At 43.5% G+C, this 23,649-nt stretch overlaps 1 protein-coding gene across 1 annotated transcript in view; it reads left to right on the top strand.

The window, feature by feature from the left end:
- Positions 1 to 23,649, top strand: part of ANTXR1 (ANTXR cell adhesion molecule 1) — a 297,188-nt gene that overhangs the window by 195,514 nt on the left and 78,025 nt on the right. The window contains exon 16 of the mRNA XM_077469472.1: positions 4,282 to 4,449. Within this exon, the coding sequence (XP_077325598.1) occupies positions 4,282 to 4,449 (168 nt within the window). The remainder of the gene's footprint in view (positions 1 to 4,281; positions 4,450 to 23,649) is intronic.

Below are 23,649 nucleotides of genomic sequence, written 5' to 3'. Positions count from 1 at the left end.
TCCTTTTTTTCTAAATGCATGACCTGACAACAAGAACATACACAGAAAGAATGCTTCCAACAATTAGTTTGTCGTTCACTATCCTCTGTAAACTTGGAATCTTCTCACCAAATGAACTGCATAATAGTCGTAAATGGCTCCACAGCAAGGGAGGCTTCAGCAACTGGGAATAAGGGAGCATAATGCCTGTGGTCTGACCCGCTTTGATGTGCATGATCCTGATCTAGAACTAGGATGTAACTTATGAGCATTTTCTGGTTTTACTGGGTCTTTCATAATATTATCCCCAGTCTGTGTGTCACATATCATGCCAACAGCTTTTTAAGAATAATTGGTCTGGTTTATGAAAACTGAAGCACCGAAAAATCACTGACCTTCTTCTGAAAATGTTTACTGGCTGTCTCTGGCTTTGTTCATTTGAATCAAAGATCCAGAACAAGTAAATAAAGTTTAAACTCCCTATGTACATTTGCTTACTTGTTCTCAGCATGAAACATTCTCAAAACAACAGCAAGGTTCGCTTCATATTTCTTCCAGTACGCATGACATATACTGTAAGGAGTGATCTACTTCCTTGAATAAATAAACAAGAATTGCGAAATTGCTCACATTTGTGTAAATATTTTATTCCATCTTTTCATGTGACAACACTGAAGAAATTACACTTTGCTTCAATCTAAAGTAGTGAGTGTACAAATTGTATAACAGTGTCAATGTGTTGCCCCTTAAAATAACTCAACACACAGCCATTAATGTCTAAACTGCTGGCAACAAAAGTGAGTACACCCCTAAGTGAAAATGTCCAAATTGGGCCCAAAGTGTCAATATTTTGTATGGGCATGGAGTTCACCCGAGCTTCACAGGTTGTCACTGGAGTCCTCTTCCACTCCTCCATGAGTTTCTGGACTCCTGACATACCCTTGCATCTTCTATCCAGTGCCCTGCACTGACGTTTCTAGATTCTGAGTCATGGGGAAAGCAAAAGAATTGTCAAAGGATCTGCAGGAAAAGGTAGTTGAACTGTATAAAACAGGAAAGGGACTTGGACTTCTTGCTGTGGTGTCCCCTGAAAAACCGCCCTCCGATAATGGCTCCTACCTTATCTCAATCCTTAGCCCTATGGGACACTATATGCATGTCAATGGTCCTGACCTCAGCAAGCAAGCCCCTGTCCCATTTATTTAATAACCCAGACTTCCCTCCAGGCATGAACACAATAGCATTTAAATGGTGGTTAGGCAAGGGACTGTACTGAATTGGACATTTCTATACCTTCACTATAGAAAGGAGCATCTTGCTTCAGCTTACAGCTTCTGATGGCAATGGGGAGCCTGACATGCCTCTTACTACTTTCATGTACAATACGCCAAACAGCACAGAGACAAGCCTCAAACCTTCTGGCACAAAGTAATTTGGAGCGGTGAGACCAAAATTTAGCTTTTTGGTGACAACCATAAACGCTACATTTGGAGAGGAGTCAACAAGGCCTATGATGAAAGGTATACCATTCCTACTGTGAAACACGGAGGTGGATCGCTGATGTTGTGAGGATGTGTGGGCTACAAAGGCACAGAAAATTTGGTCAAAATTGATGGCAAGATGAATGCAGTATGTTATCAAAAAATACTGGAGGAACATTTGCATTTATCAGCCAGGAAACTACGCATGGGACCTACTTGGACATTCCAACGTGACAATGATCCAAAACACAAGGCCGAGTTGACCTGTCATTGTTTACAGCAAAATAAAGTGAAGGTTCTGGAGTGGCCATCTCAGTCTCCTGACCTCAATATCATTGAGCCACTCTGGGGAGATCTCAAAAGTGCAGTTCATGCAAGACAGCCCAAGAATTTACAGGAACCGGAGGTTTTACAATCTGAGAAGATAAAGAGCCTCATCCACAAATACTACAAAAGATTTCAAGCTGTCATTGATGTTAAAGGGGGCAATACACAGTATTAACCACTTGACCACTGGGCACTTAAACCTCCTTCCTAACCAGACCAATTTTAAGCTTTCGGTGCTCTCACACTTTGAATAACAATTACTCAGTCATGCAACACTGTACCTATATGAATTTTTTGTCCTTTTTTTCACACAAATAGAGCTTTATTTTAGTTGTTATTTAATCACCGCTGGGTTTTTTATTTTTTGTGCTATTTGACCTCGCAAATGCGCTTCTGGAAGAATGGTAAAACATTCCTTGCAATACCTGTGACTGCCTCTATACTACTTTTGGATTTACATGGATTTCTGAGTCTAATCTACCGAGTGCTGGAACTATATTGCCAGAATGTATTTATGGCAGCAATTCTAGTCCTAGGCCGACTGGGAATGCACTGTCCAAAAAAAAAGGAGGATGTTATTTAGGTATCCTGTGCCTGACTAATCCTCTAGCCAAGTTTACTGAGTGATGGGTGCTACAGTAATGAGGACTTTTCTTTTCTCAGAGAATAGGAACAGGAACCCAACCACACCCCCTGTTGGGGGGTACCAGGAGTGTGTTATGTACAGAGGTCAGAGTTACGAAGGTTTCAAATAGAGTGATGGGGGACACCTTTTTTTAGTTGTGCGTTCAGCGAGCCATTGTAGAATGTACTTTCTGTGGGGGGCATTCATTGAAGAATGGAGTGTATTATGGCATGTGCAGGAAAGGAGTGTGGTGTGAATGGCTGTATGTACAGAGTATGATGTTATGTGTAGGAAAGGAGTGCAGAGATTATGGTAGTGGGTAGCATATGCAGGACAGGACTGCAGACTGTATGGCAGTGGATAGTATGTTCCAGAGAGGAATGTATATAGTATGATGGTGGGTAGTATGTTCAGGAAATGAATGTGAAGGGTATGATTGGGGGGTTGTATATTCAGAAGAGCAGTGTAGAGGGTATGATGGCAGACAGTATGTACAGGAGAGGAGTGCAGATTATATGGTGATGGATAGTATATGCAGGGAGAGGAGTTCAGACAGTATGAAGGTACACAGTGTGAACGAGCCCTAATTCAATGCTCCATCACTGCAGTGGCCACGGGGCAGTGGCATGCATAGAGACAGCAATTGATGTCATCTACAGACACACTGCACCGTTGCTTAAACCCCCCTCTGCACACTTATCCCCCCCCCCTTTTTAGCCTCCCTGCCATCTTGAGGGTGCATCCACACTTCTGTATGCACCCTGTCTGCTGCAAGAACCCCAGCAATTGGCAGTGAGTAGGCAGCCGCATTTAAAACAATGCGAAGCTGCGGGCTCTCACTCATTCAGCAATCACATGTAAGTGATTGGCCCTGCATGCAGGCTGCCTGTGACCAGAGTTGATCACTCGCATGCAATTGCTGCTTAAGCAATTAGCTGCAAGAGCTGACAGCTTCTTATTGCTTTCAATGGGGCTCACAGCTGTGCACCTTAGCACCTAGCTACACTGCCACTTAACATTTTGCCTCCCTGACACCTTTCCACTCTCTTGGCATCCCACAACATCCCACTAGCTTATCTCCCCATACACATCCTGGAACAAACTACTGGAGGTTGTATCCTGCTGGTATCTTGGATGCTGGGCAGTGAGCTCCTTTCCAGCCCTCACATGTTTCAAAAGCAACTTGAAGTAGAGATGCTCCTCTTCCAATTCTGAGTTATTTCTGCTGCCAGCACTAGAGGTATTGAATAAGACCATTGGGGAGGAGGTGAAGGGGGAAAGGGGGCGGCGAGAGTTTTGTGGTGCTTCCGGCAGTGCCAGGAGAAGACCATTGTCACTTGTAGACACAAAAGCTGGGCTTCTGTGTTTACATGTGACATTAGTGACCTGCAAGCACAGGGCCAGCAGCAGAGGTGCCTGGCAATAAGTATTTTCATGCCTTAGTCATCATTGTGTTACTTAAATGCTTCTCAATTTTTTCTTTCGGCAGAAGAACCAAACCCCCAAGATGATCCTCCTTAATACTTGTTTTCTGTAAAGATTATGTGAAATTTAACACATTGCCAGAACTTGCTCTTCAGACCATAGAATAATATTATCTTTCCCGACAAAACTACAGCATTTATTCATTAATCAGAACAATAGGTTTTAAAAAAGATATATTGCCTACTCCCCCCCCCCCCCCCCCCCCAATACATAAGTTGTGTTTTTAACAATCTAGTCTATTAACAGTCTATGCAGATTGTAGATAGACTAAGCTTTACACAAAGATTTAAAAATGCATGTTGCGTATATAAATATTCCTGGGTTTAGCTATGTTGCAATGTTTTGACTAATATAAAAATCTAACAATTTCATTCATGGCTGCAGGTTCGCTGGGGGGAGAGGGGATCCACAGAAGAAGGTGCTAAACTGGAGAAAGCCAAAAATGCCAGAGTGAAGATGCCAGAGCAGGAATATGAGTTTCCATCACCAAAAATTCTCAACACCAGCTATGGCAAGCCCAATATTTCCAGAAAATGGTACTCCCCAATCAAGGTAGGCTATAATTTTAGAAACTGGTGTAAATATGATCAGGTTTATACCATATGATTTAGCTTTATCATAGGCAAGTGTAAGACTCTGCCTAATCCATAAAATACTCTTAAGAATAATTGATATTTTTATGTCTACTCCAAAATGACTCCATCAGGGAAAAACAGAACCCTTCCCTTATCTAAAGCGATAGCTAAATTTTTTTCTCTAAGATGGCTCCTATCTTTCTGGCATACATTCTCCATGAATTCCAGGGGAGTTATTGCCCATTAAGGGACTAGTGATATCATAACGCAAACAAAGATGGCCACCAGGAAGCAATGCTCTTTCACAGTCTCAGATTTTAGTACTAGGATTATAACTACCTGTAAAGATATAATGGGGAGATGAAGCCCTGCCTCGCTCCACCAAATAACATTGAGTATAACTACACCTTTGAGCCTTGTTGACACTGTGTAGGGTGCAGAAGGGCATTCAATTCACAGTGTTTTTATGTCAAGCCTTCTGCCTGTGGCTATATTACCAAAGCCATCAAGAGTAATGGTATCAAAGGTCTGACCACTACAGATAGTATTTGGGTCACCATGTCACAAAACCCAACTTCAACTACAATGTGTGAAGTCAGTCATTAGTCTCAGTACACAGTTTTGGCATTTGCAGAGGTCAGAACCACCTGTCAAGCTCCCATAAAAGTATGGAAAAATCCACATGTGAACAAGCCCTCATTTATAATCCTAAATTATTTTAGTTTCCCTTACAGTTGTGAACACTTTTAAAATGTCATACATCATATGTGGGGATGGGTAAACTTGCGTGAATGCTCCCAGAATACTATCTGTAGTGGTAAGACTGTGGCTACCCATTGTTTGCATACCTTCAGCAATGCCCTTCATACATAAATGGTTTCTTCCAAAAGTAAACAGAAACATTCCCCTTGCGCATTTCTGTTTGGGTAGCAGCTGCTATGTTCAGACATTTAAAGTTGTAGCTATTGCTGGGTTGTAGAAAACAGTAGCACTACAAGGGCCTCATCCCAACATGCTGTCCCCAAAAAGGGATTTGGGGTTTTGTGGAGCTAATCAGAATTTGGAAGCCCTTTTCATTCTTTTCACAATAAGGGAGCCTCCAGATATCCAGCTGCAAATGCAGCAATATTTTATGAGGCCTGGAGAGGGCATTTACAGAAATAGTACAACCAATCAAAGGGTCTGAGGAGTATGATGATATGTATTTGCTCAACCAATCAACATACTGTTTTATGACAGGGCCATTATAAGTCTGACTCTTAATACTGCTGCGTTCCTTTTTAGCTGATCTACTTTTTATCAATGTATTGTAAGCTGTTCGATTTCTTTTGTCAAATGTATTACCTCCCATGAATGCCTAACACATACATGAAATTTAAATGTAGTTCACCAAAAGTGCACCTTACACAGGAAAAATTTAACGAATTGATTGTGGTCTCCTTGGTTGCAAAACCCTAACTGTACCATCCTGCTATAGATAACTTCCCTCAACACCCTCCTCTGTTTATTTCTACTCTATTCACTCAATACTCACTATGTTGTCCATGTCTACTCCCCAGGATTAACTTAGGTAACTGAAATGTTTCCTCTTTTATTTATACCTAAGCCCAGCAATTCATTTGCCAAGAGCCTTGTAGCAGCTCCCTCTCCCTTTTTTCTGCCCCTCTTCCTCTGGTCCCATGCTTACCTTCCCTTACCTCCCCTGGTTTGTCACCTGTTCCATCCTGCCTCATCTTCCTTCGTGACATGTTCTTTAATTTAGTCTGTTTATTTTATGATGTATAAGGCATTCTTCCTCCCTCCTTATGTATACTGTAAGCTGCTCCTTTGTATGTAAATGCCATTGTCTCCACTATGTCCTGGACAGGTTAAAAAAATGTCCTGTTAATAATGAAGAAATATTGAAACAAAAAAAAAAAAAAAAAAAAAAAATATATATATATATATATATATATATATATATATATATATATATATATATATATATATATGATTGTTTTTGTATAGACATAAGAATCTGGAAGAAATTAAGGTGGCACTGTGTTCAGTAAGTCTCCCCATACCATAACCTTCACACAGTAAAACCTCATTATCCTAACAGACCCCCAGAGACAGTGCATGTTGAAAAAAGTGGGGAAACAGTATAAGGTTCCTACAAAAATTCAAACTAGACCCTTATCCAGTCTTGCAACTTGGGTAGCCACTGGTCAGGAAAGGGAGGGCAACAAGAATATATCCCCTGTCTCTTGAATGCTACCAGGACACATGTTTTAACTTTGGGAGAATGGATTGCAATATTGGGGGGTAACACCTCTCCCATTCCCCTTTACAAGGTGCCTTGCCTCCATGTTGAGGAAAGAAGGGCTCCATTCACAAAAGGACCTGTGGGTTTGTGGGGGGAATAGGGACATACTCTGGAAGCCCCCCTCTGCCCCCTTGGGGAATGATTATGGGGCACAACAGTATCCTTAGTTACTCTTTCCCAAAAATATTAAAAGCAAATAAAGAGACCCAACCTTGAAAAGTTCCTTTATTGAAATAGATAATTCAATGACAAATTATATTGACCGCAACTTCATGTGCAGCTTGAAGACATCTCTCAAGCATGGCATTCTATTTTTTTGTTTTTTTGTTAATGGCTAACTCTAGATTGCAAAAGCAGCTAATGTGGGCAATGCTCAGTCATCCAAAAACAAAATATACAATGCCCCCTCTTTTATAGCTCAATTATATATTCCAATATACATACCCTATTCCAATAAATTATGCTTTTTGATTGTATTTATTGTGGCTTTTGTTTTGTCTGTTGTGGAATGCTTTATTCTCTGTAGAGGCCCGGATTTAAAATAATATATTATTCTTGCGAATTGTGTAATGTCATGGACCACACGGATAATGTGTCCTTGTGTATAAGCAGAATGAGCCTTCTAAACACATCACAGGCAATACTGCCATGTAAGTATTATGAAAATACTTCTGAGCTTTCTTTTCATCATAAAATAAATGTTTCACCTTGCGTCTGGCAGCAGGGCATGGAATGAAAATGTGGCAGAAGGAAGTGTTCAAAGCAGTGCACTGGCTTGCAAATATTTACTGGCAGACAGAAGAGGTCACAGCAATCTGAAATGTAGTACAAGGGTTCAGAAGTACAAGTGTTTGCTGTGCTATTCTACCTTTACAGAAAAGCCCTGAGGCCAGCTAAAAGATGCATCAGAATAAAATCATTATTTAAGATTTTGGCTAGCAATGGGTGAAAATCTTTCAGTGGTTTATAATTAGGGATGATCTCAAGGTTCTGTCCAAACACAAGTTCAGACTGAACTTTGGCTGTTCCAGTGTTGATCTCATTCAGTGGCAGCCAATCATCATATATAGAATAATGAAAATGATCAGAGCTGTTGATAGTACTGTGCAATATTGAGGTATATCAGTATGTCACTGAGCAGATGTAAACATAATCACTATACAAATGTTGTGGCCAATAACTGTGAATACTACACTCACTGTGTAATATAATCAATATGCAAACAATGCCAACAATAATCTTTGCAAATGCTGTAAACATTAAACCTATGCAAATGACATAGACATGAATAACCATATAGACATATATATCGCTGTGCAATGTTACAGTGCAAATTCAATGCAAGATTGTGCAAAAAAAAAACACGATTATGAGTGGCAAAAATAAAGTGACTAGTGCTCAAAAAAATACAAGTGAATAAATCGCATAAAAATATCAAATACAGTCTCAGGTAATCACAAACATTGTGATGGAATATTCATAGTTCATAAAAAACGTAAAGAAAAGACAAAATAGTGTACTTGTGCATAAAGTGCTCCAATAGCTATCCTCAATTAATAACCGCCAATGTGCGATCTTCGTGCATGCCACACCGTGCTCACTATGCTCTTACCTCCATACAGATGGTATTAAGCTTTAGAGGTATAGCAGTGGTGGGACCTCCCCAAATTCAAATGATGGTAGTTGGTGTCTCTTTCCAATCCTATATTCCCAGGATTAACTTGTATGGTGTAGTATAGAGATTCCAAAACAGCCACTTGTTCTCCTGACCTACCTGGAATGATATAATATAGAAATGTCTCAACAGCTCCTTGTTTCTTCTGACCTGCTTGTAAATTCTAAGTACAAGCAGGTCAGAAGAACAAGGAGCTGCTGAGACATTTCTATATTATATTATTGCAGGTAGGTCAGGAGAACAAGGAGCTGTTTTGGGATCTCTATACTACAAGATCATTATCAAGAATATTACTGGCATCATTTGCATATTGATTATATTACACAATGAGTTTAGTATTCACAGTTATTGGCCACAACATTTGTATAGTGATTATGTTTACATCTGCTCAGTAACATACTGATATACCTCAATATTTTGCAGTATTATCAACAGCGCTGATCGTTTTCATTATTTATATATTTGTTATTGGTGCATTGTATACACTCTAGATCGAGCAGCAGTTAAGTGATTTATTATACCCACTTTGATAGCACGAGGGACCACCCATTGTTTAAATCATCATATATAGTAGCAGTATTTCTACTGCTATTATCCATGATGGCTTCCTATCTGTCAATGGTTGCTAAGGAAGCGACGGGTGTCAGAGAGCACCACGCTACTAGCAACCAGTGACATCACTAAGCCCCACTAATTTTACTGGCCAGGAATTCCCAGTCATGTAAATAAATAAGTGAGGATAATGCAACATCACTGACCAAATGAGGCAAAATTACCATATTTGGGCAATGATATTGAACAAATTTGGCCATGGTTATATTTGAATAATGTTGTCATCTGTGAGACCCAGCCTCTTCATTTACATTAGACAAAGGGGACCAGGAGATCATTCAGCAATGAAATGTGATGTGTCCATTGAATGTTTTTTTATCCTTGGATGGGCATCGGAATCAGGTGCAGGTGCCATAACACTGTAAGTCCTCACAGTTACTCTTGATGGGTGCTGGAACGGGCCCTGCTCTGAAATATTATATCAAGAATTGTAATTACATGCACCTGTTGAACGGGAGCAGAAAAATTGGGCCTTAGGCACTGGTGCCACAACACTGCAACACCTCATAGAAACTCTAGTTGGAGAGCATGAATGAGCCCTGCTGCAAAGTATTGCATCAAAAATTGTAATTGCATGTCCCTATTAAACAGGGGCTAAAAAATTGGGCCTCATTGAGGAGGAAGAGGATAGTCAGTCAGCATCAGCATAGGCAGTCTTGAAGGGATGTGAAATTTCAAAAAAAATTATTCAGGTTACATAAGCTTCAGGTGCTTGGTAGCTGGTGGTGATCCAAGACTGATTCATCTTTATGAAGGTCAGTCAATCAACCGAGTCGGTGTACAGGTGCACCCTGTTATTGGTTACAAAGCCTCCAGCAGCACTGAATGTGCGTTCCAAAAGAACGCTGGATGCAGGACAGGCCATTAGCAATTGCATACTGTGCAAGCTCTGGCCAGTGATCCATCCTTAAGGCCCAGTAACCCAGAGGATTTTCGGTGGGAAAGGTGTCCAAGTCTGATCTTGCCCCTAAGTATTCCTGCACCATGTAAATCAGATGCTGGCGATGGTTGCTGAAACCAATCATACCTTGGGGCTGCGGACTAAAAAATTGTCTGAACGCATCGGTCAGGCGGCCACCTTCTCCACCGTTCCTTCTGTGACTGACCGAAGCCTTAGCAACACGTTGTCCAGGACCAGGAATTTGTAACCTCCCAGTCTCTGGGAACGCGTTTCACAGACCTTTCTGCAAGGCCTCCCGAAGATGTCTCATCCTCTGCTCCCTCTGCAAGATAAGGTCCGCAACCTTACCCTTGTACCGTGGATCAAGGAGAGTTGTCAGCCTGTAATGATCCCTCTCCTTGATCCGCTGAATACAAGGATCCTTCCGCAGGCTTTGCAGGATAAGGGAGGCTATGCAGCGTAGGTTAGCTGGGGCATTCGGTCTGGAGTCCTCCGGGTCACTAAGGACAACATGATCCACAGCCACCTCCTCCCAGCCACGTACAAGTCCACGGGTTTCTTGGCACTGTAATTGATCCCTAAAACACTGCTGCTGATGCCGAGTGCCAGGCTCCACCTCCATGCTGACACAATGCTCCTCCTCCTCCTCCTCTTCCTGTGTAATCGGTGGGCCAGCAGGAACACTGTCTGGATAAAGGGGGCCTTGAGAGGCAAGGAAGTCCTCCTCTTCTTGCCTCTGTTATGCCTCAAGTGCCCTGTCCATTATTTCACTCAGCGTGTGCTCCAACAGGTGGACAAGAGGGACAGTGTCACTGATGCATGCGCTGTAACTGCTCACCATCCTCGTTGCCTCCTCAAATGGTGACAGGACAGTGCATGCATCCCTGATCATGGCCCACTGGCATGAGGGGAAAAAATACGAGTTCCCCTGACCCTTTCCTGGTGCCGTAGTCACACAGGTACTCATTGATGGCCCTCTGCTGCATGTGTAGCCGCTGTAGCATGGCCAACGTTGAGTTCCATCGGGTAGGCATGTCACAGATTAGGCGGCTCTTGGGCAGGTTCGATTTCTTTTGGAGGTCAGCCTGCCGAGCACTGGCATTATATGACTGGCGAAAATGCACACAGACTTTCCTGACCTGCCTCAAGACATCCTGTAAGCCTGGGTACTTGCCCAAGAACCACCAACTTAAAGACATGAGCCACACAGGGCACATGAGTCAGTTGTCCCTGACGGAGGGCGGAGAGGAGGTTGGTGCTATTGTCACAAACCACCATTCCTGGCTTAAGCTGGTGTGGCATCAACCACCTCTCAGCCTGCCCCTGCAGAGATGACAGAATCTCTGCCCCAGTGTGGCTCCTGTCCCCCAAGCACACCAGCGCAAGCACGGCATGGCATCTTTTTGCCTGTGTCCTTGCGTAGCCCCTTGAAAGCCTACGGAGAACTGCTGGTTCCGAGGACAAAGCACAGGAAGAGGCCATGGAGGAAGAAGAAGAGGAGGGGTGGAGAAGAGAGGTATATCATAATCACCAGTAGTAGCATTTTGGAGGCATGGTGGCGGAACAACCTCAAACACTACTGCACCTTGTCCTGCATCCTTCCCAGCTGCCAGAAGAGTCACCCAATGTGCCGTGAAAGATAGGTAACATCCCTGTCCATTCCTGCTGGACCATGAGTCAGAGGTAATATGCACCTTACCGCTGACCGCCCTGTCCAGCGAGGCATGGACATTGCCTTTCACATGCCGGTAGAGAGCCGGAATTGCCTTCCGTGAGAAAAAGTGGCTTTTGGGAACCTGCACATTGCACAAACTAACGGAAGGGGGCCGAGTCTACCAAATGAAAAGTCAGCAGTTGAAGTGCTAGCAATTTAGCCAAGCTAGTATTCAACCACTGGGCATGTGGATGGCTGGGAGTGAACTTCTTTCGACCGTCCAGCAGCTGGGGCAGGTAAAGTTGCCTGGTAAAATCAGATGTCGGTGTACCACTAGCAGATTGCCCACAAGTACTTGGCTGTGACACATCTAATTCTACACCTTCATTCCTCTCAGTGCAGGTTTCAGAGAGGATTGAAGGTATAGTGGGGTTGGAGATCACAGCTGATGAGGAGCAAGGAGAAGTCCTCTTTGTTCTTTGGTGTGGGTCTTTTAGGTACGCTTGCCAACTAACTGCATGGGAGGACGACATATGTCTGGTCAAGCATGTGGTGCCCAAGCGGCTGATGTTTTGGCCACGCGAGATACGCTTGAGACATATGTTGCAAATAGCAGCTGTGCGATCTGATGCACTTGTCTCAAAAAAGGCCCGCACCAATGAACATTGGAATAACGTGCAGAGGCAGCGCCCTACAGAGGCGGAGCTCTGCGGTGTGCTGCAGTTGGTGTGCTGCCCTTAAGCTGGCCCCTGGAAGGAATCCTGCCTCGTTGGAGATGTGCCTCCTCCTCCTCCTCCTCTCTCCTATCAGGCACTCACATTGAGTCAGTGACCTCATCATCCCCTCCCTCCTCATCACTGGAGCAAACCTGGCAGTATGCTGCAGCTGGGGGAACATGACTGCCAGATTGCTGTCCTTCTTGGACATCCCCTCTCTCTGGGCTCATGTTACTGCCTTCCTCTAGCTTGGTATCATCATCAAAGTCTTCAAAATGCTGGGCATCCTCATGTACCCAACTCTGTGCTCAAACAGTTCAGGGGACTCCTCAGGAGGGTGACATGGTGGGGCTAGGGAAGGAGTGACTGATGCCATTGAGACGAGGGAAAAGGCAGCGTTAGCAGCTGCTTTGCCAGTACCCTGAGCCTGGATGAGAGTGGATGAGAGTGGATGAGGAGGGCTTGGTTATCCATTCTACCAAGTCTTCGGCATGTTGAGGCTCAACACGTCCAGCTGCCCGATAATAAGGACAAGCGTGTCCCATGGCCATGTGCTGAGGAGGATGCACCGTGTCCATGACCAGCACTGTTGCCTCTAGACACAGAGCCTGCTCGCCCTCTTTTATTGGCTTGTGACTGTCTGCCTCTCCTTGTTGGCCTTCCAGACATACTAATGGCCTGCAGGGAGATGTAGCTGCACAAAGCTGGGACGTATATACTGATTATACTGCAGCTAGCAGAATCAACTGCCTGCCTGTAGTATTATTACTATGAGAACACCAGCAATTGGGGTAGCTTTAGGTGCACACTGTGCAGATGGCTCAATACACTGACTAATTACTGCAGCTGCCTGCCTGTGGTATAGGATCTGAAGAACACCAGCAATTGGGGTAGTTTTAGGTGCACACTGTGCAGATGACTAAGTACAACGACTGTAATTACTGCAGCTGCCTGCCTGTGGTATAGGATCTGAAGAACACCAGCAATTGGGGTAGCTTTAGGTGCACACTGTGCAGATGACTAAGTACAACGACTGTAATTACTGCAGCTGCCTGCCTGTAGTATAGGATCTGAAGAACACCAGCAATTGGGGTAGCTTTAGATGCACACTGTGCAGATGACACAATACACCAACTGTAATTACTGGAGCTGCCTGCAGTATAGGATCTGAAGAACACCAGCAATTGGGGTAATTTTAGGCGTACACTGTGCAGATGACACAATACACCAACTGTAATTGCTGCAGCAGCTGCCTGTGGTATAGGATCAGAAGAACACCAGCAATTGGGGTAGCTTTAGCTGTACACTGTGCAGGTGGCACAATACACCGACTGTAATTGCTACAGCTGCCTGTGATATAGGACAAGCAGAACAACAGCAATTGGGGTAGATTTAGCTGTACACTGTGCAGGTGGCACAATACACCAACTGTAATTGCTACAGCTGCCTGTATTATAGGAGCAGCAGAACACCAGCAATTAGGGGTAGCTTTAGCTGTACACTGTGCATGTGGCACAATACACCGACTGTAATTGCTACAGCTGCCTGTTGTATAGGACAAGCAGAACACCAGCAATTGGGGTAGCTTTAGCTGTACACTGTGTAGGTGGCACAATACACCATCTGTAATTACTACAGCTGCCTGTGGTATAGGACCAGCAGAACACCAGCAATTGTGGTAGCTTTAGTTGTATATTGTGCAGGTGGCACAATACACCAACTGTAATTGCTGCAGCTGCCTGTGGTATAGGACCAGCAGAACACCAGCAATTGGGGTAGCTTTAGGTGTACACTGTGCAGGTGGCACAATACACCGACTGTAACTGCTACAGCTGCCTCTGGTATAGGACCAGAAGTAAACCAGCAATTATGGTAGCTTTAGGTGTACACTGTGCAGGTGGCACAATACACCGACTATAATTGCTGCATTAGCTGCCTGTGGTATAGGATCAGAAGAACACCATCAATTGGGGTAGCTTTAGGTGCACACTGTGCAGGTGGCACAATACACCGACTGTAATTTCAACAGCTTCAAAGGAAATTCAGACACTGTCTCTCCATCTATCTCTCTCTCTCTTAGCCGACGCAACACACTACGCATAGTGTGGGGTGTGTACTAAACCCCCTGAGCCATAATTGGCCACAGGCATCATGCCTGTGGCCAATTATGGCTCACTTCGCTGACGGCACGGTGATTGACCTAGCATGCGGGCCATAGTGCATGCTTGGCCAATCATCAGCCAGCAATACACTCCGATGCCGCAGTGAATTATGGGGCGTGAACACCACTTGAATTTTTTGCGAACGGCCCATAATGCTTGGATTTCGCCGAACGGGTGAACAGACGATGTTCGAGCCGAACATGGGTTTGACTCGAACACGCAGCTCATCCCTAGTAAACAGTTATCGCACCACACATGGGAGGTATCTTAGGGAATAGCAGAGTGAGATCAATAATTCTAGCACCAGACCTCCTGTTTAACTCTAAACTGGTAACCTGTAAAGGCTTTGAGCATTGTTAATGGAGATTTTTAGGTACCATAGATTCTCACCATTCCATGGGTATGCTCAATTTTAAAGCATGACGTGTTGTGTATCTTTTTACTTGCCATAACATCATCCTTTAAATTTTTCTAAATGTTGGGTATTATATTGTGTTTTTTGTGCAAAATTCATTAAAGAGTATTTTCTCCTAATATTTAGCTTTTGGTAAATGACTGCACAAATATTGTGCAACATAAAAATATTTCAACAACCACCATATTATTCTCCAGGGCCTTTGCTTTCAGAACATATATAATGTTCTATGTAATTTTTTTAACAAACAAATGCAGAATTTTCATATATGAAAGGAATGCCAGAATTGCCAGGGTGGCAGGTGAATAAATTACATAAGCTATGTAGTACATCACTAAAGCCTGGTCATTCCAAACTAGTAAGTATTTTACGAGTCAGAGAATTGTTTTTATCAGATGTTACTCAATTTTACTGAATGTGATAGATTACTGTGCAAAACAACTAACAAATGCACTGGCTAAATATTTTGGCTGTGCACTTCAGTTGTCTTGCTTTCAAGATGAATTTTTGTATTAATTAGCTTTTAAAACATCCTCCAGTATTGTGCGTGTTCATAAATCGTTGTACAAAACTGTCTAGAGGCACACGCACTATAACAACATTTCCTAGAGTCATTTCAGCTGTCTCTTCCTTGAAATCTATTAGAGCCGGAAAAATGACTTTGATTAAAAATAATTTTGAAACATTTGTCATGAAAATCATTGCACAATTTTGTGAAATGTTTAAAAAAACAGAAGTCTATGTTCCGTGCATAATTCATGTGTTTATAATTCTGGGGTAGAATGCTAGTTTTGATCAAGTGTTGTTTACTAGCCTGTAAGGTAATAGTGTACTTGTGCAGTTATAAGGGTGACACCAAGTGGTGAATGCTAGTAACACTGTAGACCAGTAGCTGAAGGACTCCCAAGTATCAGATGCCTCTTAGTCACTGGCCTAGCAGCCGTGGCTTATGCAATGTCTAGATTGGGATAGGAGTGTTAAATTGATTTACAAGGTGCCAGAATCTTTCAGTACCTTTTCTCGATGATAAAAATAATAAAGAATTTGAAGCAGAAGGGGAAGAGGGAGAGGATTTTCCAGGTACAGCTAAAAAGGTAACAAATGGGTTTGAAGAACGAGTGTTTCTAGGATGCTAAAAGACTCAGGGCCCTCACTGGGGCATTTGCAGCATACGAGGCACACCTCAAAACATTCCTAAAAATAAAAACACACGTTTTAGAAAACTCATTATAACCATCAAACCCATGGATTGATGCCAAACCGCTGTACTACTACACACACACTTTCGCTACACTGTGCATACTATACACACCCATAGCCATTGTGCTCTGCATATTACAAACATACATGTATCTACTTCTTTCTGCATACTACACAAATATGTACATAGCCCCTGCTCACTGCTTACTACAAATCCATATCTACCGCATTCTGCATACTATACATTGATGCCGTGTACACACCACCTGGACTTTCCGGCAGACTAGGTCCAACGGTCTTCCCGACGGACTTTCCGAACAAACGGACTTGGCCACACACGAACGAACTAAGTCCGTTAGTTATGAACGTGATGACATAAATGGGACTAAACAAGGAAGTTCAATAGCCAGTAGCCAATAGCTTCCCTTGCGTTGTATTTGGTCCGTCGGACCAGCACACAGAGAAAAGGTTTTCCCGATTTTAGTTCGTCAAAATTGAGTCCGTCGGATAGATTTGAAACATGTTCTATTTCTAGATCCGTCAGATTTTTTTTTTTTCAAAAAACATTCGGACTAGCCCACACATGATCGGATTGTCCGACGGACTAATCCCTTCGGACCTAGTCTGTCGGAAAGTCCGGCGTGTATACGCGGCATAATACATACAGTATCTACTGCTGTCTATACTTCACATATAACCCCTTATCCACTGCACTCTGCATACTACATACCTACACATATCAACTTCTGTCTACATACTACACACATACACAAACTTACTGCAGTACAGCATGTACACACATAGCCACTGCCATCTACATACAAAGCTCAGACACATTCAATGTGCACTACACAGATGCTGAATATTGCATATTACATATAAATACCCTTGGCCTTGTCACAGTACAATTACAAGCAGCCACTAACACATTACTGACAGCCAATTGTGAGGGGTTAGCTCGGCAGCGGGTGTGTGTGACCCCCTGGATGGGTTCACAACACAAAATCAGGCACAGCAGACAGCGTTGTAGGTGCAAAAAAACAAAAGATGCGGTTTATTTATGCTACATGCAGTGAAACATATAACAGCCAAACAAAAATAAAACATGAAAATAAATCCTGGTCAGCTTGACCTCTAATTACACACTTAGATTCCCTATCTAACAACTGAGTGCAGCCTTGTGCTGCACCAGTCCCTGTCTCTGTTGTAGAGGTTTGCCACACAGGCGTTAACTCACCGCACAGAACAGGTGTCACACTCCCCAGTCTATACAACACAAAAACTGGTTCCAGGATGGAGCATCTCCCTAAGCATGCTGGGGTTTTTTGTAGAGGTCTTAATGAGCCCACTTACTTCAGCTGGGCTCATTAACTCTTCCCCTCTAGTTGTACAAGTCTGCATAAAGCCTGAATCTAGGGCACACATATTTCCCATCCTGGATACAACCAGGTGATTTTACCTGCGTGCTGCCACACAATCCTTCACTTTTTCCCATGTTCGCTCCCCTGTGCTTCTTGCTCAGGGATTACTGGGAACCAACTATACAGTAAAATAAAGAAATACACATTATAACAAAAGCAGTTACGCTTACTAAAGGCAACCCTGTTTTATAGTTTTTTATTAGAGTAGAGAGGGATTACAACATCTGTCAGGATTTTTATTGCTGTCCATGACCCCATGAGACTTGGTTCACATTGATGCAAATTGGATGTGGGTTTCCCCATGAAACTCGCATGAAATGCGAGTGTGACCAGCTCTCAAAGGAGCCAGTTTACACAGCTTCGGGGCAGCCGCAGTCTGCATGGGAAAAGGGTCCTGTGTGTCTTCGGCTCTGTTTCAGGTGTGAATTCAGGCCTGATTTGCACCTAATTTTGGTGTACAGGGACGCACCTGACCCCTGCTGGGTCCCGTGGCCACATCAGTGTGAACCCAACCTTAGGGAGGCTCACCCTCTTTATTTCTCCTGTTTACTGTTATCACCTAGAGTGAAAGTAAAAGAAAATCCCACATTGTTCAGATGTCACCAGAACAGGAATAGGTACATGCTTCATCTAAAGTCCCAAACCCCTTCTTTCAGAACAAGAATAGAGGGGGAATCTTTCAGTGGGGGCACTAGTTTTGGTGACTCTGATGACAACCAGAGATTCCCTCTCTAAATCTCTCCAATGAGACAAGTTTTAAAAGAAAAAACCTCTAGGCGTTAAAACCCTTCCTTAGGGCTCCTTCACACGGACGTGTCCCTGTACGGAGCCCGTCAATCCCCGCTGAGCAGGAAGAGGACAGGTCAATCTCTGCACACTGTGCAGGGACGGACCTGTCAGAGCGCCGCTCTGCCCTATGGGGGATCAGATGAGGACGGACCGTAGAGTCTGTGGTCACCCGATCCAATCCTCAGATGGATGGAAAAGTGGGTTTTTCCTCCGTCACACTTTTTCAGATCGGAGCGGGTTGGATGTCACCGCTGACTTCCGACGCTCCATAGAGGTCTATGAAGTGTCCGTTCAGGTCCACCTAAAAAACGAACAGGCGGACCTGAATGGACAGTCCATGTGAAAGAAGCCTCTATCCAAACTGTAAAAAAACTATTATCATACCCTTAGATATGCCATCTCCCAGTCTGGTCATATTCAGTCAGATCAAACTTAAAGTTATTGTAAAGCTTTTTTTTTTTCTTGAAATACCAAACGTGTTATACTTTCCTACTTTGCGCAATAGTAATGCACAAATCAGCCCCGAATCTCTTTCTCTGTGGTCCCCCTAAAGCGCTCTTGTGGGCAACCATAGACACTTACAGCCCAGCTCACCCCCCCCCCCTTCCCCTTACTTCCTCCTCACAGAATTTGCCTGACAGTAGCAGGAGCCAATGGCTCCTATTGCTGCCGAGTTTCCTATGAGAAGAGAGAGAGGGGAGAAGGGCTGCTGCAGATGGGCACAGTGCTGGATTAGGCTGGTTTGAGGGAGGAGCTGCATGGAGCTTTGGAAAATGTTGAGGATTTTTGAAAATGCAGAGAATGTATTAAGGTAAAAAAAAATTGATGCCTCTATAACCACTTTAAGCTGGCCATAGATGGATTGAAACTCAGCTGGTTCAGTGGAAGCCAAAATCTGATCCATCTGTGACCATTACTGCTCAACAGAAATTCAGCTTCTGCCAAACGGGAATGTTGGAAAACTTTTCTCAATCAATGTATTCTGACAAAGTGTGCAATGGGGTTTATTTACTAAAGGCAAATCCACTGTGCACTACAAGGGCACTGCAAGTGCTCTTGGAAGTGCAGTCACTGTAGATCTGAGGGGGACATGCAAGGAAAATAAAAAAACTGAATTTGCTTGCACATGATTGGATGATAGAAATCAGCTCTTCAGTGACTGCACTTGCAAGTGCACTTGTAGTGCACAGTGAATTTGGCTTTAGTAAATCAACCCCATTGCATTCTGATAGACTTTGTCAGAATACATTGATTGAGAAAAGTTTTCCAACATTCCCGTTTGACAGAAGCTGAATTTCTGTAAATTTCTTGCAAGTGCACTTGTAGTGCACAGTGGATTTGGCTTTAGTAAATCAACCCCTATGTCTCAGCGAGGAGGATTCCTCCATCCACCTCGCTTTTGTGTTTGGGGAAATTGGGTCGATTTTTTTCATTCAGCCCATAGGCTGAATAAAAAAAAATTAATCTATGGGCAATCTTATTCCTCTCCACATGTTTGCAGGTTCCAGCTAGGGATGAGCTTCGTGTTCGAGTCGAACATACGTTCGACTCGAACATCGGCTGTTCGCCCGTTCAGCGAATTCCGAACGTTATGGGCGCAGTGCATTGCTGGCTCATGATTGGCCAAGCATGCACTGTGACCCCGCATGCTTGGCCAATCACAGCGCCGGCAGTGAGGAGAGCCATGATTGGCCACAGGCAGGATGCCTGTGGCCAATCATAGCTCAGGCTGTGTAGTACGCGCCCCACACTATATAAGGCCGCCAGCGCGGCGGCCTTGTGTAGTGTGTTGGCATCTGTAGCAGTTAGTGGGTGTTCTGTGTACCTTCAACACAGTATACACCGATCATTATCAGACGATTTTTCGTTCTTGTTCTTCTGTAGTGGTTGTTGTCTGCGTGCCCTGACCGCAGTATACACCGCTATATTCACCTCTATATCTAGCGATATATCTATCTTTTATAATAGAGCTGTCAGTCAGTGTTAGGAGATTGTGCGTGCTGTCTGCATGCTCTGAACCCAGTATACACCGCTATATCCACCTATATTGCTAACTATCTTGTTCGTTTTAAATAGAGCTTTCAGTCAGTGTTAGGAGATTGTGCGTGCTGTCTGCATGCTCTGAACGCAGTATACACCGATATATCCACCTATATAGCTAAATATCTTGCTCGTTTTAAATAGAGCTTGCAGTCAGCGGTAGGAGATTGTGCGTGCTGTCTGCGTGCTCTGAAAAAGATGGGCGGCAAAACAAATTATACAGGGGGGATAACCCTTCCCTATGTTTTCCAAAAAGCTTAAAAATAGTTTTTTTGACTGGAGCTACACTTTAAAAATGTACCAGTTGAAAATTACAAACAGATTCAACTTAGCACAACAAACCTACACAGTCCCTGTCTTGTTTGCACCGCCTGTATACTGCTGTTCTGAGTATATAGGGCCCTTTTTTTAATATGGGTACGGGGTTCCCCTTAAAGCGGGAGTCCGCCGGGACTCCGCGTTTTTTTTTTTTTTTTAAAAGCCAGCAGCTACAAATACTGCAGCTGCTGACTTTTAAAATAGTGACACTTACCTGTCCAGCGCGCCCGCGATGTCGGCACCCGAAGCCGATCTGTAGATCGTTTCTCGGGTGCTGCCGCCGCCATCTTGGGTATGGGAATCAGGAAATGGAGCCTTTCGGCTTCATTTCCCGGCTCCCTACTGCGCATGCGCGAGCCGCGCTGCACAATAAGGACGGTCCCCGCTGCCTCTGGGATCTGTGTGTTTTCCCAGCAGGCAGCGGGGCACTTGCGGAAAGGGGTGTAATCTACGCCCCTTTCCGCAGAGAGCTATCCCAGAAGTGGGTGCAGTTACCTGGATTATCCAGGTAACTGCACCCCCCTCCCCCCTGAAAGGTGCCAATTGTGGCCCCGGAGGGGGGGAGGATTCCGATATGTGGAAGGTCCATTTTAGGGTGGACCTCCGCTTTAATATGCGTACAAGACCCAAAGGGGCTGGTAATGGGCAGGGAGGGCTACCCATGCCATTTTTCTCAATGATTTTCAACCATATTGCAGGAACCAGATATAACATTAAAACCGCAAAATTCCGTATGAGGCACGATCATTCGATTTTCACATAGTGTGTACATAATTTTCAACATCCAAATCAGACTTTGCAAATTAAAATTTCCAAAGCGACAAACTTCACAATGCTTCAAAATGAACAATTTTCATACGATTTTCATATCAGAAAAGTCAGAAATTAAATGCTGCGCATGATCAGAAACAATAAACAGCAACAAACAATTTTCATACATTATTTCCATCCTCGGTTCCAACTGGCTGTGAAACATCCAGGAATATCGGATGATAGTTTGCCGGATTTTCTTATAGTGCATACTAGACATGTGCATTAGTTTTCGTCTGAAAGCATTTTCGTCCGAATTTTAGGTATTTTCGTTTTCGTTTGGACAAACGATAATCCATGCCAGACCCTTTATCCGAGCACGCAACCTGGCAGGCCGCAGGAAAAGAGGGGGGGACGAGAGAGCGCCCCCCCTCCCTCCTGAACCGTACCAGGCCACATGCCCTCAACATTGGGAAGATGCTTTGGGGGTCTGTGACCCCCTCAAAGCACCTTGTCCCCATGTTGATGTGGAGAAGGGCCTCATCCCCACAACCCTGGCCGCAGACCTCCACAACCACCGGCCAGGGTTGTGGGGATGAGGCCCTTTTCCACCCACATCAACATGGGGACAAGGTGCTTTTTTTTTTTTTGATGCAGGGTTCCCCTTAATATCCATACCAGACCTGAAGGGCCTGGTAATTAAATTTGGGGGACCCCCACGCCTTTTTATTTATTTATTTATTTATTTTATCAATGACTTTCAATGAGTGTTCTCTGTATTACGGAGCCGACAAAGCTGCGAGTGATTTTAAAGGACTTTTTTTCCTGCATAAATGACACTTTGTGCAGGGACAGTTCTAAGCACCAGAAACATGCGCCCCTTCACAGGCATACTATACACACCCCCCAGCTACAAAATTTAAAGGAATATTATACTTTTATTGTTACACTTTAATCATTATTAAAATCACTGCTCCCGAAAAAACGGCAGTTTTTAAAACTTTTTTTTGCATTGATACATGTCCCCTGGGGCAGGACCCGGGTCCCCAAACACTTTTTAGGACAGTAACTTGCATATTAGCCTTTAAAATTAGCACTTTAGATTTTGAACGTTGGCGTCCCATAGACTTTAATAGGGTTCTAAAGTTCACACGAAGTATGCTATATACTAGCTCCGTCTAATTTTCTTTATACATTCGACAGACACCATAAGCCTTCAAAGACAGATTCGACCGTAATTCATGTGGATTTTCAGACGAATGCAATTTTGGAACAAAAGACGAAATAAATAAAAACGAATTTCGGGAGTAACTAAATTAATTAATTTTTCAGACGAAAACGAAATTCTGAAACGAAATATTTTACTCTGCACATGTCTAGTGCATACTCCCCTTGTTTCCCAAAATAGTTAAATTTAAGGCATGCCATAAATGAGAACTGTCACAGCTGCTTTTGCTCTCAACCAAACTGTCAAGCCATCAAATGGCTGGTGTCATAACAGACCACACGTGGTGTCATGGTAACTGCGGATCAAACAGAAGTTAAGATGGCAGCTTCCTTGACTGTGAAGCATAGGAAGGTTTAGTTCCACTGAAATAATTAAATTAATTTTATATAGCTAAGTATTAAATATAGTATATATGCCTTTGTATAACTTAAATACAATGTAACATAACTATATTTATTTTAGCCTGGGACTGCAAGGGCTTCTTTAACCCTAGCATATGCTTGAAGGGTAGATCAAATGACCACACCACTGAACTGATTAGCTATAAGTCTGTGTGAAACTAAAATGTCTGGTAATGAGATAACTTTGAAGTAAAGAGATGAACACTGGTGAACTACAACATTTCCATAATAGCTCAACTGGAATAGGGTGAGGGAGCATTTTCCAAGTAGCAGGTTTATGGCCTGTGTTGATGGACCTTATGCCTATGTAAATAAAGAAATGCAGACTGCTTTCTTATTTTATTTTAAACAAGTGTCAGATATTTCCGGGATCATTCACAGTTCATTGATAGGTGCGCATTTGACCTGCTGACCTCCTTCTGACCTAAGTTTTACCTTCAAATCTACTTTAAGCTGCTTTTGCATTCCTTTTGAGTTGTATCAGGAAAGTAGCAGTTCTGATGCAACTAAAGCCCATTGACAAAAGCCCTTATAGAACGCTGTAGTTTATTGCTGAATAATTTAGGAAACCTGGACAAAGGCATCAGGAA

Source organism: Lithobates pipiens, unplaced genomic scaffold, assembly GCF_037356315.1.
Source record: "Lithobates pipiens isolate NorthernLeopardFrog02 unplaced genomic scaffold, aLitPip1_a1.2 Scaffold_8, whole genome shotgun sequence".
In the NCBI taxonomy this organism is placed as follows: Eukaryota; Metazoa; Chordata; class Amphibia; order Anura; family Ranidae; genus Lithobates; species Lithobates pipiens.
Note: the sequence above shows the minus strand (reverse complement) of the source record. Positions and strands in the feature narration are given on the sequence as shown.